Below are 12,260 nucleotides of genomic sequence, written 5' to 3' on the forward strand. Positions count from 1 at the left end.
CTCAAAGGATTACTCTCAGGACAGCCTAACTGCTTTTGCTCAGAAAATGTCACTTCCACAGGAAAACAAATCTCTCAAGTCAGCAGCAGCTGAGAAGGACTCTGACAAGTATTTAAACCCAAAAAATCAAAGAAATTGCACACCTGGATTTGAGGCACCATCTGTGCCTGTCCTCCTGGTGAAAAATAAAGGGCCAGCAAGTGAGAATAACAAGGAAAATGGCCAGAGGAAGCCCACACTCCTTCTAGAAGGACTTCCACACAATTCTGCATCTGAAAGAAACACATCAGTGCTAACCAAAGACATGGGCAGTGCTTTGGCTCAGAAAGCCACACTTTAAAATGGGAAGGACCTGAAGGAGCTGATGCTGTACTAAACATATTCTTGCCATGTCTCTGAGCCGTTTTCTTTCTTGCCTTGCACAAAAATAGGATACTAGAGGACAAAGGTCTTTGTTTGATCCATATGGATACTGTTCATCTGTCCTCTTCATACAGATTTCTTCTTTTTTTTAGTGGTGATTCTACAATAGAGTTGCCAAAGACACAGGTCACCCAAAATGGCAGTGAGGAAGCTGCTGAAGGCTCTGGAGCACCAGTCCTGTGAGGAGCAGCTGAGAGAGCTGGGGCTGGAGAGCCTGGAGAAGGCACAGGGGGGACCTTGCTGCTCTCCACAAGTACCTGAGAGGAGGCTGTAGCCAGGTGAGGGTCAGTCCCCTCCTCCAGGTAACAAGCAGTATGGATGAGAGAAAACGGCCCCAAGTTGGGTCAAGGGAGGTTTAGATTGGAAATTAAGAGAAATGTCTTCACTGGAAGGGTTGTCTAGCACTGGACCAGGCTGCCCAGGGAAGTGGTGGAATCACCATCCCTGGAAGTGTTTTAAAAGATGTGTAGACGTGGCAGCTAGAGGCACAGCTCAGTGGTGGATTGGCAGTGCTGGGTTACTGGCTGGACTTTTCAGGTTGTTTCAAACCTAAACCATTCTATAAATCTGTGATAATCACAGGGCCTGCCTTCCATCTTACTACCTGCCAGCTTAAAAATGCACATTAAAAATTTAAAAGTAGAGCAAAAATACCTTCAAATCCAAATGCACAAGGAGGGACACAACTAATGCTCACTAACCCCCACATTACCCCACATACATAGAGCTAAAGGGGAAAACACTGCCTAGGGACAGTGGGATACAGTGAGTGGTAGGGAAAACCAGAAAGGATCATTCCCAGGGACTTCCCTATGGACAGTGACTGGTATCAAGCCAGAAGAGGCTCCACTCCTCCCTCTGAGCTGAAGGGAGCAACACCTCCCACTGCCACCCTTCCCTCAGAGCCTGTGTGGGGCTGTGGGGCTGGGGGAAAAGGGACAAGAGGTTAAAAAGAATCATCATGGCTGGAAAAGACCTCTAAGACCAATGAGTCCAACCAGTAACCCACCAACCACTGCTGGGTCCACCACAAAACCATGTCCGCAAGTGCCACACCCACAGCTTCTCTGCAGCACAGACAGAGACCCTCTGGTCATCCCATCCTGAGCTGTGAGTGGAGAAGAGCAGGGCTGGCTGTGGAACAACCTCACACTGAAACATCCACATCTGGGCTCCCAAGTGTAGGAGGGACGTGGACCTGGAGGAGGGAGTCCAGAGGATGCCACAGAGATGGTCAGGAGGCTGGAGCAGCTCTGCTATGGAGACAGGCTGGGAGCTGGAGCTGTTCAGCCTAGGAGAACTTAGAGCAGCTTCAAGTGCCTTAAAAGGGAAAGCAGGAGAGGGAACAGAGTGATAGGACAAGGAGGAATTTAGGCTTTAAAAGGGTAGATTTAGCTTAGATATTAGGAAGAAATGCTTCCCTGGGAAGGTGGTGAGGCTCTGGCACAGGTTGCCCAGAGAAGCTGTGGATGCCCCATCCCTGGCAGTGCTCAAGGCCAGGTTGGATGGGGCTCTGAGCACCCGGGGATAGTGGAAAGTGTCCCCAGCCATGGCAGGGGGGGTAGAACAAGGTGACCTTTAAGGCCCTTTCCAAACTAAACCTTGCTGTGGGTGTGAACCAGCCCTGTAGGCAGTGGCTCCTGTTTGTCACAGCTGAGGGGTCCCACTCATCCCTGCAGCCTCCACCCTGGCCACATCCCCCTGCTGTCCCAGGGGGGATTTGGGACCTCAGAGGAGCAGCTCCAGCCCAGAGGGGCTGCCAACATCCTCCCTGCCCTGTGTATCACAGGCTTCCCTCTCTACAACAAGCCAATCTTGCAGAACAGCTCTGGGGTTTATTTCTGCAGCCACATTTTTGTCAGCTGGGCCTGAAATTTGTGATTGCTGCCATTTGTTCTGAGTGCATTCCCCGTACACTGCAGGCAGCCCACTGAGGGTGAAATGAGGCTGACAGGAGGGAAACAGGCTCGGTGATTTATGGATCCAAAGTTAACTTCTGTGCCTGGAACAGATGTTAAGCTCTTTCCCATGGGACCCTGAGGAGAAAACAACAGAAATTGTAGCTTTCTTATCTGCTATTGAGGAGGCTGCTTCTCCTGAGAAATATTATTGAAGTCCTTGTACATGTCTGCATGTAAAGGAACACTATTCTTGTCAAACCAGCTAAAGATTACCAATAAAACATCATGATTTTACAGGGTTCTAGTCTACATCTCCTAAAATAAAGCATAAGCATGGGGAGAAATGGAGGAACAGGTAGATAAGCCCATTCCCTGTATAAAAATAATACATTCTTGTTTATATTCAGGGCTCTGGAAGGCAAAATTAGCCTTTGGGATTGTTTTTAATTATATGAAATTAAAATGTGTTTGGGCATGCCAAACTTTTATAGTTCGTAATGAGTTTATTGAATATAATAATTATGAGCTCAGTAATTAAAACTTTAAAATTACTGTTATTTTATTTAATATAAATGATAAATCAAAGATTTCATTTGACTTTTTATAAGTTAGAACTAGGATGTGTCAGAAACATCAATCTTAAATTTCATATTACAGTAATTGCATGTTAGGCTTCAACTACTGGAGTTGTATGTGTATAAAAGCTTTTAACAATTCAAAAATATTGGCTAAGTGCAGAGTTTCATTTAATTTACTATAATATGTATGGTTTTAAATAATTTATAACAATAATTATTCAAGATTGGTTGGGGTTTTTTGCTTTTTAGGGCTGCTCCTTCAAACAAGAGACAAGAGCAGTTTCTGCAGTTGCTCTGCAGGATGATATAATACAAAATCATCAGCTGCAGGATCTTTTAACTGATTCTTCTAAGTCAAGAACAAGGAATACCAAGAACTTTTACAAATCCCATGAATAAAAGAAATAGTCAGAGTAATAGTAGATACTGGACTAAGAAAAAAGAGCACAAAAGCAAGGAAGATGCAAAAAAGGAAAATCTTCTTGACCCCAGTGCTCCACAGCTGACATTAGGTAAACCATTCTGATTTGTAATTCTTGTTTTTATTTAAATTAAACTAAAATGTGGAGGCTAAGCTTTCTGTTCAGAAGATAATTTAATGCTAAACAGCATGGTATCTTGGTTTAAAATTTATCAAAATTCAGCTGTTTAAGCCATTAGGTTAAAAATGGGATTGCCATCAGTGCCTTAAATGTGTCTTTTCATATCTGAAATGCATTTAAAACATTATTTTTGTGACAATGAATGTAAAAAGGTGAAACTAGGGCATCTTGATGAAGACATATTCTTCATTAGAAGCAATAAGTACTTTTAATGTCTATTGAATGTCATAACTTTCTTTATATTTTATTTTTAAGAAAGCATCCGTGATTTTCTTACTGTATTTAGCTGGGGACAGGTTCTAGCATTAAGCTTTTTTTAAAGTCTATTTGAAATGGTCTGGTTTACTCCTTATTCTGTAAAAAGACATTTAATAAAGCTGCATGAAATGTATTCTTTGTTAATATATACCCAGCTTTGCTCAAAGTTAAAAAGGTTTGTTTATACAATGGTCCTGGGGCTAAACCAGGGAAGAATTAACACCTGTAGCTAAATACCTTTTTCAAATTTAGAAGCAAACATGCAGCAAGATAAAAGTCACAGATGTGAGGGTTTGGAATGATGCCTGGTGAGAAAATTCACTTTTAAATCGTGTTATAATAATACAGTTGTGCGGCAGCGACAGATGATATTGCTTAGAAAAACAAAGCCAGGGAGCATCTTAAGAGACCAGGAGATCAAATGTGCTTCTTGCCTCTCTGTATTTCCCTTTTCTAAAGATTTCAACACTATTTTTGCCATGAACATCTTCTTGTGTCCATCCTTTCTGTTGCCTTGATTAGGCACTACGCAAAGAACCTTCTGGCTCCAAAATTTGCAGTTTTGAGTACAATAAACTTTCATCATCATTAATTAATGTTTTATTTATTCTTTTTCATGCAAACACCCTTTGGCCTCCCTGAAGATCAGGTTGGCTTTGCCACTGGAACTGTCACAGTAGTCCAGGCTCCAGAGGGAACCCATTAAACCAGGGATGCTCCATCCAAGCACATCTGCCTTTGGAATCAGCTGAAAATTCAGAGGGAGACTTCAGGTAGTGCACAACAAGGGAGTGTAACCAGTGACAGGACAAAGGTAATACGATGAGCTAATTAGCACTATATTTACATGGTTATAGTTCTAAAGGGGGCAGGGTTCTTTTCTTTGGTTCATTCTGAAGAGAAGATGGCAGAGGAAAAACCAGAGAAGAGGTATTGGGGTTAAAATAAACATCAGTAATGAGTGATTATGGAAGCTAAAGGCTGAGGTGAAAAAATGCAGCCCAGGTGTGAGCATGTTTTCTGCTGTTATTAGAAAGACTAAGTGTTTTCTCTTTAAATCGCAGCACTGATTGAATTTTCCCAGAGAAATATTGGTGAAAGGGATTCAAAAGACTGTGATGAAATACTTTTTGAAATTTCAGTTGTTCCTGAGTTTTGTTTTGTAGCATTTTCACCAATATTCTCATATTATTTCACCAATATTCTCATATAACATCTCATATTATTATAATAATAATATAGTAATATTATTATTATATTATTATCTCAAAATGCATATGTCAAACTTTCTCTTCCTTAATAAGGATTGTGCGGTTTAAACATTAAAACTGCAAAACAACTTTGAAAATGTAATTTAATGGAACATTTTCTTCGTGAGTTTATGGGTAATAAAACAAAGTTTCAGAGGTCTGTGTCATTCATTTTTTTCAATAGGGGTTTGATTCCTAAAATCCAGCAGTAATAGTTTAAAGGTTAATCAATGTAAACACTTCTATAAGGTTTATTTTAGGATAAATAATTTGGTTGTAAATGGGTGTGTCAGTAAATGGGTTGGGCTTTTAAACTTGGTGCATAAGGATGAAAATTCTTGGATGTCCTGAGCTGTAATAAATGTAAGTTTTCATTGCTTGCATTTTTTCAAAGTGCTGCTTTGAGAATATCTCCACAGAGCCTTTTGCTTTGACCACACGTCCCTCCTTGTGTGTCCTGCTGCCAGTTTTCCCTCAGAAACTCTGCTGTATAAAATTTTCCTTCTAAACACCTGTACAAGCTGTCTCTCCCAAGTGTCCCATCTGGTTTGTTTTATTTAGAAGTTCAGCTTTGCTGGCAACCTCTTCTTGTTTGGCAGTTTAAATAATCCATTTGTGAAGGCTTTAAATGAGAGCTTTCTCTTACCCTGGGGGTATACAGAAGGCTTTCCACAAAGCCATCTCATCTTCTTCCTTAAAACAGTCTCTGACCACAGTGCTTGGAAAGAAATCAAGATCAGGCATTTCTTAGGTTGTGATAGTGTCTTTCATGCTGTCACTGCTTTGCTTTCTTGTTCACTCCCCCTGTATCCAGATTTTCTCATCACAGAGGCCATCACTCCATAGATTGGGCCACCAAAATGGGATAACAAAAGTAACCAGGCAGGGTCTAGATGAACCAAACCACATGCAGGGAAATCTCCCCTCACATTGTTCCAAAAGCATAAACTGACCCAGCTGAAACCTCAAAGCTGTTGCTCTAAAACACAGATTCAAATTGATTTATGTTTGAAGGATGTCATGACCTCACAAGGAAGTGGGTTAGGCAGATAGTTCAACTAAAGGGAAGGCAGTATTCCTGATAGATCCTTTAGTGCCTCTCAAAAGTTCTTTTAAAAGATCAAAGGCAGTTTGTGCAAATTTCAGATGATTAACGATATACATCTGTAGATGGATGAGCTCAGAAGGAGAATTTTAGCCTCAAAAATTAGCAAATCCTGCCCTAGAATAATGAGACACTTGAGCAAGGGGATCACCAAAACCCCATGATTTGCTAGGATTCCTTTTTTCTTCATGAGAAATGGGTTTGGATGCACAAGCTGCCTGATGGGGGTTTTGAAAGCTTACACAGAACAAATATGAGCTGCATAGTACTGTCAGATTTATGCAAAGATTCTGGTATGAATGAAAGTTTACTCTCTCCTTCCTATCTAGGACTGAGCTCTCATCTAGGTGTCATCAGCCTGCATTGTAATTATTGCAATTATTGTATGTCACTCTTCCTTTCTCGTTTTGTCAAACACCATCAAGACAAAGGACTCCATGGACTCAAGTTACTGGCTTGTTACACAAACCATGGACATTTCTCCATGGATTCTGGTCAACCAACACAAGCAGCTTCTGGTCTTCAAAGATGATAAATTTCTATATTGTCCTAGCACGTGGTTTTTATTGATGAGGTACCGACACTGGACTTTATCTGGCACTTGTAGGGGCAGGAAGGAATATTGTAAATATTTCACATGTAAGGAATCTCACTGATTCCTTCTTTAAGAAAGCAGAGATTTCACATCTACATGCAGCAGGCACTTCACATTCGTTGCTGGAGATGGAAAGCAATCCATCTGTAACAGTGACAGTATCACTGGCCTCTTGTGACCATCTCTTTGTCTCTTCATGCTCTTTATTTCTCTTTCTTATGCCACAGCCTCATTAAACTTCACAGTTTTTCAGCAGCAGCCACAGTTCTTTATTATACTACTTGATTAATTTTTATTTTTAAGAATGCCTAAATGCAATGCTGAGGAAAACCTCACAATTCTGAGATTTTATTATTACTGATTATTTGAAATTACGTTGTTGTTACATTCCTTAGGTAATCCATTTTAAAAGCTCTGAAAAGTATCAATACAAATTCAAATTACTCAGCAAATAAAAATGTACGTTTAAAAAATCCTGTATAAATCCTGCATGTAAAAGAGGTTCTGATAATTACTGAGTAGCTAATCCATTAATGATTGCGTTTGGAAGGGGCCTTAAAGATCATCCAGTTCCAACTCCCTGAAAAAGACAGGGACACCTTCCACTAGGAAGCCCAGAGCCCCATCCAGCCTGGCTTTAAACACTTCCAGGGATGGGGCAGCCACAGCTTCTCTGGGCAACCTGTGCCAGGGCCTCACCACCCTCCCAGGGAAGAATTTCTTCCAATATCTAATCCAAACCAACCCTCTTAGAGTCTGAAGCCATTTCCCCCTTATCCTATCTCTCCATGCCCCTGTCAGAATTCTTACTTAATAGTAAGACATGTGTTGCCTGATGGTGCTTTGTCTGATGACAGATTTATATGAAGTATCTGTATAAAGTATTTCTAAGCAAATGCAGTATGAATGAATTTCATGTGAAGAAAATCCATTGCCTGTAAAGGCCAATGGGGTTTATTCAGTGATTTGTTGCTATTGTTGCTCAGAAATCAGTTGTTGAGCACCCTTCCTTGTTATTTCCTGCTGAAGAATGGGTAAAAAGAAAGAGATCCACACAGCATGGAAAATCCATACAGTGCTGTCCAAAATTCAGGAAAGAATTTGCAATTCAATCCAGGGTATAAATATAACTGAATAATTGTGTGGACTCACAGTTGTATTTATTTATTTTATTTACTGAGGTACTGCTGAAAGTCATCAGCTGGAGGAAGAAATGAAGGAAAGATTCTACTTTTAATTTTTTATAATATTTTATAATACTTTAATTTTAATTCTACTTTTAATAAGTGGAGACCGACTCAGTGGCCAACTCTGACATTATTTTGAACATGACGTGGTAGAGGAGGTATTTGTGCACTTCTGATGTTATGACAGTGGAGAAACCTGTTTATCTGTTCTTGCAAAGCAGGTATAGGCTATTTTCTGCTTCACACAAACTCCTCTTAGATATGATTCTGGTCTTCATTCATCAGGGAAATATTTGCTGTTCGTACAATTCAAGATATTTTTGCCTTCTCAAAAGCATTGTTAATTTCAGATGAGTACAACAGTTATTTCTACTTGGGAAACAAAGCAGGTGTACACCCAATGCCAGACAGTCACTTCCTCAAGTTATTTGATGAAATGCCTGCATTTGACCTTGATGGCCTGCTCAGTGCCCGTGTGCAGCATGGGCATAATCACATCCTGCTTTATTACATTCTCTAATCCATCATCTTGAAAATATTAAGCAAAAGAGACAAGTGACTGATGGAACAGAGAGCTGCTTCAGAGAGGTGATGATGGTAATTAGAAGAATTATCCCAATTGCTTAAAAATTCCTTTCCACAGTGCATCTTAGGGTAGTTTTTCTGCCTGTTCCCCTTTTAAATTTTTTTAGACGTGTGTGTTGTGAATCAAGTCTTTGAATGACCTTTGATACAGGCCTGTTGCTTCTTTTTACATCAACATTAGCTGGAGGTGAACAACTGTCCACAGACAGGTGGGAGAGGACTGGAAAGATCTGCCAAATTTGGCTACCCTGAAAGTCTGAAACTTCACAAGAAGGAGCAAAAGACAGCATTCATTAAAAAGGTTACTTTAGATTTGGCACAAAAAGGCAAATGCCTCTGGAAGTGTTTTTGTCCTTGGTGTTTCCTTGGCTTTCCTCCCTCAAGGGAAAAGCCGCTCTATGTGGAAGCTCTGAGAGCTCTCCCTCCAGCTGGTGCTGGCCATTAATCCTCTGCTGCTTCTGGGCTTCACTCCTTCCCCAGTTTCCCCTTTCTCTAAGAGCCAACTGCTTTTTTTGTCCAACTCTGTATCTTTTGTCAGGACAGAGATCATCAGCATGGTGGGAATGTAGGTCAGATAAAGGTGAAGTTTTCTTGTAGCCTGTCAACTTTCTTTCTCTTTTGTTTTGTTGTATGTGAGAAACGCTGCATTTGATGTGCATCACCTCTTGAAATGTAATGTCTCTGTTGGGAAAGGGGAGGAAAATTAATCAAATTTCATTTTAAATGTTTGGTTTATAATTTTTTCCTCCAGCCAGCAGCAGTTGCCATTTCTTGCTTTCTGCCACTCCATGTGCTGTTAACACAAAATTCACAATTTCACAAACTAATTTTGTTTTCACTCGAAAGAGTGCAGTAATCACAGAAGCAAACTGATGACCTTTCAGAATTTTTCTTGTCAGCATTTTTTTCCTTTTCAGCTGTTAGAATGCTTTAAAGTCAGGTTTGGTTCTGGGGTTGTTTTCTTTCCTTTGAAAAAACAGGTGCTGCATTCATGTTCCCATGTAGTCCATTAAGGGAGTACATTTTTATATAACTATTCAAGCACATAATACATGAGTCTTTTAATTAAACTACCTAAGTGAATATCTTAATGAATTAAATGTAATCATCTTGAAAAGGAATTTTGATTCCAGATTTTTATGGTAAGAAATATAATTTAAAGCTATTTTATGATGAAGCACTTTATTATTTTTTATAACCTTTTTTAAAAGCATATGGGAAAACTTACTTTGTAACTGAGCTATAGAGGAATATACTAACCTGGAATAATTTAATCCATGAAATTTCATGTGAGTATCTGGAGACTTACAAAATTCTCTTAACACTTTAATTTTAAAAACATGCATGTTGTAGAGTGTTCATGGATTGATTAATTAACTGTTTTTACATTCTGTAATCTAGTCTGTTTCATCTGTACCAACAAGATGAAATATACAGTAAGTAATTGTAATTATAATGATTTTTTCAGTGATGCCTGAAAACCTTTGAAAAATTTACAGGTAAAAAGTTGTCCTGTGTGTAGAAAAGAGCAGTATCAGACCAGAGTAATACATGATGGGGCATGCTTAGTTAAATTGAACTAATTAGGTAAGCCTTACTTCTGCTACAGGTGTGTCGCTAGACAATATTTATTTCTTAATAATGTTCCAAATGCATTATATTTTTAGTAAGAAACTAGACAGAATGCATGCACTAGAAAAGTTAAAGTTCAAAAAACAATGTAATAAATCATTGTTTCATATAAGTAATTAAATTATAAAAATTCTAGTTTCTTCTTTTTGAGCAGAATTGTCTTAGAGAATTTAAGCTTCCTGGAGGGGATATACTGTTAGAAAAGAGTCTAAAGACTTTAGGGAAGCAGTGCCTCCTAAGGATACAAAATTAAGAAAGCAACTATTTGAAAAAATGTTTTGCTGTATTTGCTTCCTTGGTCTTTTTCCTTGGGGCAATTCAGCTTCCTTAAACCAGAACTCCTGAATATCAGGAGTTCCCTCCCTCCCTTTTCACTCATTCCTTCTCATTCACACTGAACAGGCAGCACTGGAGCCACCCAGTTGTTCTGTCAGTCTGTTCATTCCATCCTCTTTAGAACCAATGCAAAATCCTTCCCTGGAGCAGAGAAAAAGAATATGAAGGTGACTGTAGAACGCTGATGTTCCACTCAAAAGTGCTCAAGCCCTTAAATTTGGAATAAATTAACCTGCCGGTGGATTGTGACTGTCCTCAAAAAGCATGACTGGAACAGACAACAGCAACCCCTGGATTTTCCTGCTGTTTGAAAGTCTGGAGAAGCAAACAGGCATTTTTCCCAAGAAGGCTGCCAGTTTCCCATGGGTCCAAGACACCCCAGAAAGCCATGAAACAAGGTCTCAGCAACAGGAGGTTGGAGAAGGCTCCTAAATGTGCTGAAAGCTGCAGCTGAGTGTCATTGGTCACAATTTCTCTCATTGGACTTCAGATGGTTACAGCAGCAACCCTCCAAGCCACCTGCCCTGGGCTTTAGGGTCCCTGCCTTTGGCACCTGGCTGCCCACATTTCAAAATGCCACAGGCAGATCTTCATCCAACAGGGAACAAAATGGGGACTGCTTTTCTACCTTCTATTAAGAACAAATTTATAAAGTCTTCTCATAATGATTAGGTTTGAATAAATTCAGTGCAAGTAATGATTAAAGGATCTGCACTTATTTTTCTTAGTGGTTTTCAAGTGGGAACTGCAGATGAGTTTTCCTGCTGTTCACTCTTATACTTTAAAATGTTGGTTAATTAAAACATTAAAGAAAGTTTTCACAAGGAGCTATCCATTTCCAGGCACTAAAAAGCTCTTCTAAAATAGAATTTGCTTCTCAAAATCGAACTGTGCTTTTAAAATGTCACTCCCTAAACATTAGCATAATCAAATGGCATCACAATAGCAAAAAAAAAAAAAAGTTTTTTTAATAACCCTGCTGCCTTTGGAAGGATCACAAAGGTTAAATGTCAAGTTTCATATGCTTAAATAAATATCACAAAATAAAAAACAAGGTCTGACGTATTAGTACCAGGAAGGACACATATTGCTTGTTTCAGGGTTCTACAGTAGCCCTTATTACACCTGGCATTAAAATTTTTAATAATCTAGATCAAAGGAGATAAGAAAGGTCACTGAAACCAAAGTAGGCTACTTTTTAGCACTCCCATACACAGAGAGCAGGGTGTTGCTTCAGCATGTTAGGTAGTGAATTTCTTTGATCCTCCCTATAAATGTCACTCTGTATGTCATTTAATTGTGGTATAGCCTTTTATTGGTGCAATTAAATCTTTTCTAATGCATTACATTATCTCCAGCTCCGCTAAAAATCCTGCCATTGTTTAGGAAGCAGGAGGTAAGCCATTGGGAAATGATGCAGTTGACTTTAGTTTCTTCCTCCCCCCTCCACATGATTTCTCCCAACGATTTTAATTTAAATCTCACCAAACAGTATAATGGTCCTGGAATTTGTTTAGTCATTTGACTTCCTTTATCACACAGAGATGGTAAACATTCTGTTGCTAACCTGAAGTGGCTCCAAGCAGCAAAACTAGGAGGATATTAAACCAGTAAAAGCTTATCAACTGATTCATTGATATGCTGTAAATTCCAGCCTTTTCATTTTACTTTTGAGGATTGCCATAAGTCAACACATTAGTAAGCAATTTGCTGACATTGGATCACTTAAAAAGGCTTCCCCATGGACAAAGTTCACCTCAGTGCTTTGTTTCATGGTTTCATTTTATCATAGTCCTGGGCTGCTGTAC

At 39.5% G+C, this 12,260-nt stretch overlaps 1 protein-coding gene across 1 annotated transcript; it reads left to right on the forward strand.

The window, feature by feature from the left end:
* Positions 1–559: 559 nt before the first annotated feature.
* On the forward strand, positions 560–10,461 carry RNF32 (ring finger protein 32). Its single transcript, XM_030943582.1, is given in 9 exon segments — positions 560–676; positions 3,152–3,298; positions 3,301–3,346; positions 3,349–3,414; positions 7,706–7,830; positions 8,666–8,810; positions 9,954–9,990; positions 9,992–10,071; positions 10,271–10,461. Coding segments are annotated over 9 exon segments (954 nt in total).
* Positions 10,462–12,260: the final 1,799 nt, after the last annotated feature.

Source organism: Camarhynchus parvulus, chromosome 2 (genome assembly GCF_901933205.1).
Source record: "Camarhynchus parvulus chromosome 2, STF_HiC, whole genome shotgun sequence".
NCBI lineage: Eukaryota > Metazoa > Chordata > Aves > Passeriformes > Thraupidae > Camarhynchus > Camarhynchus parvulus.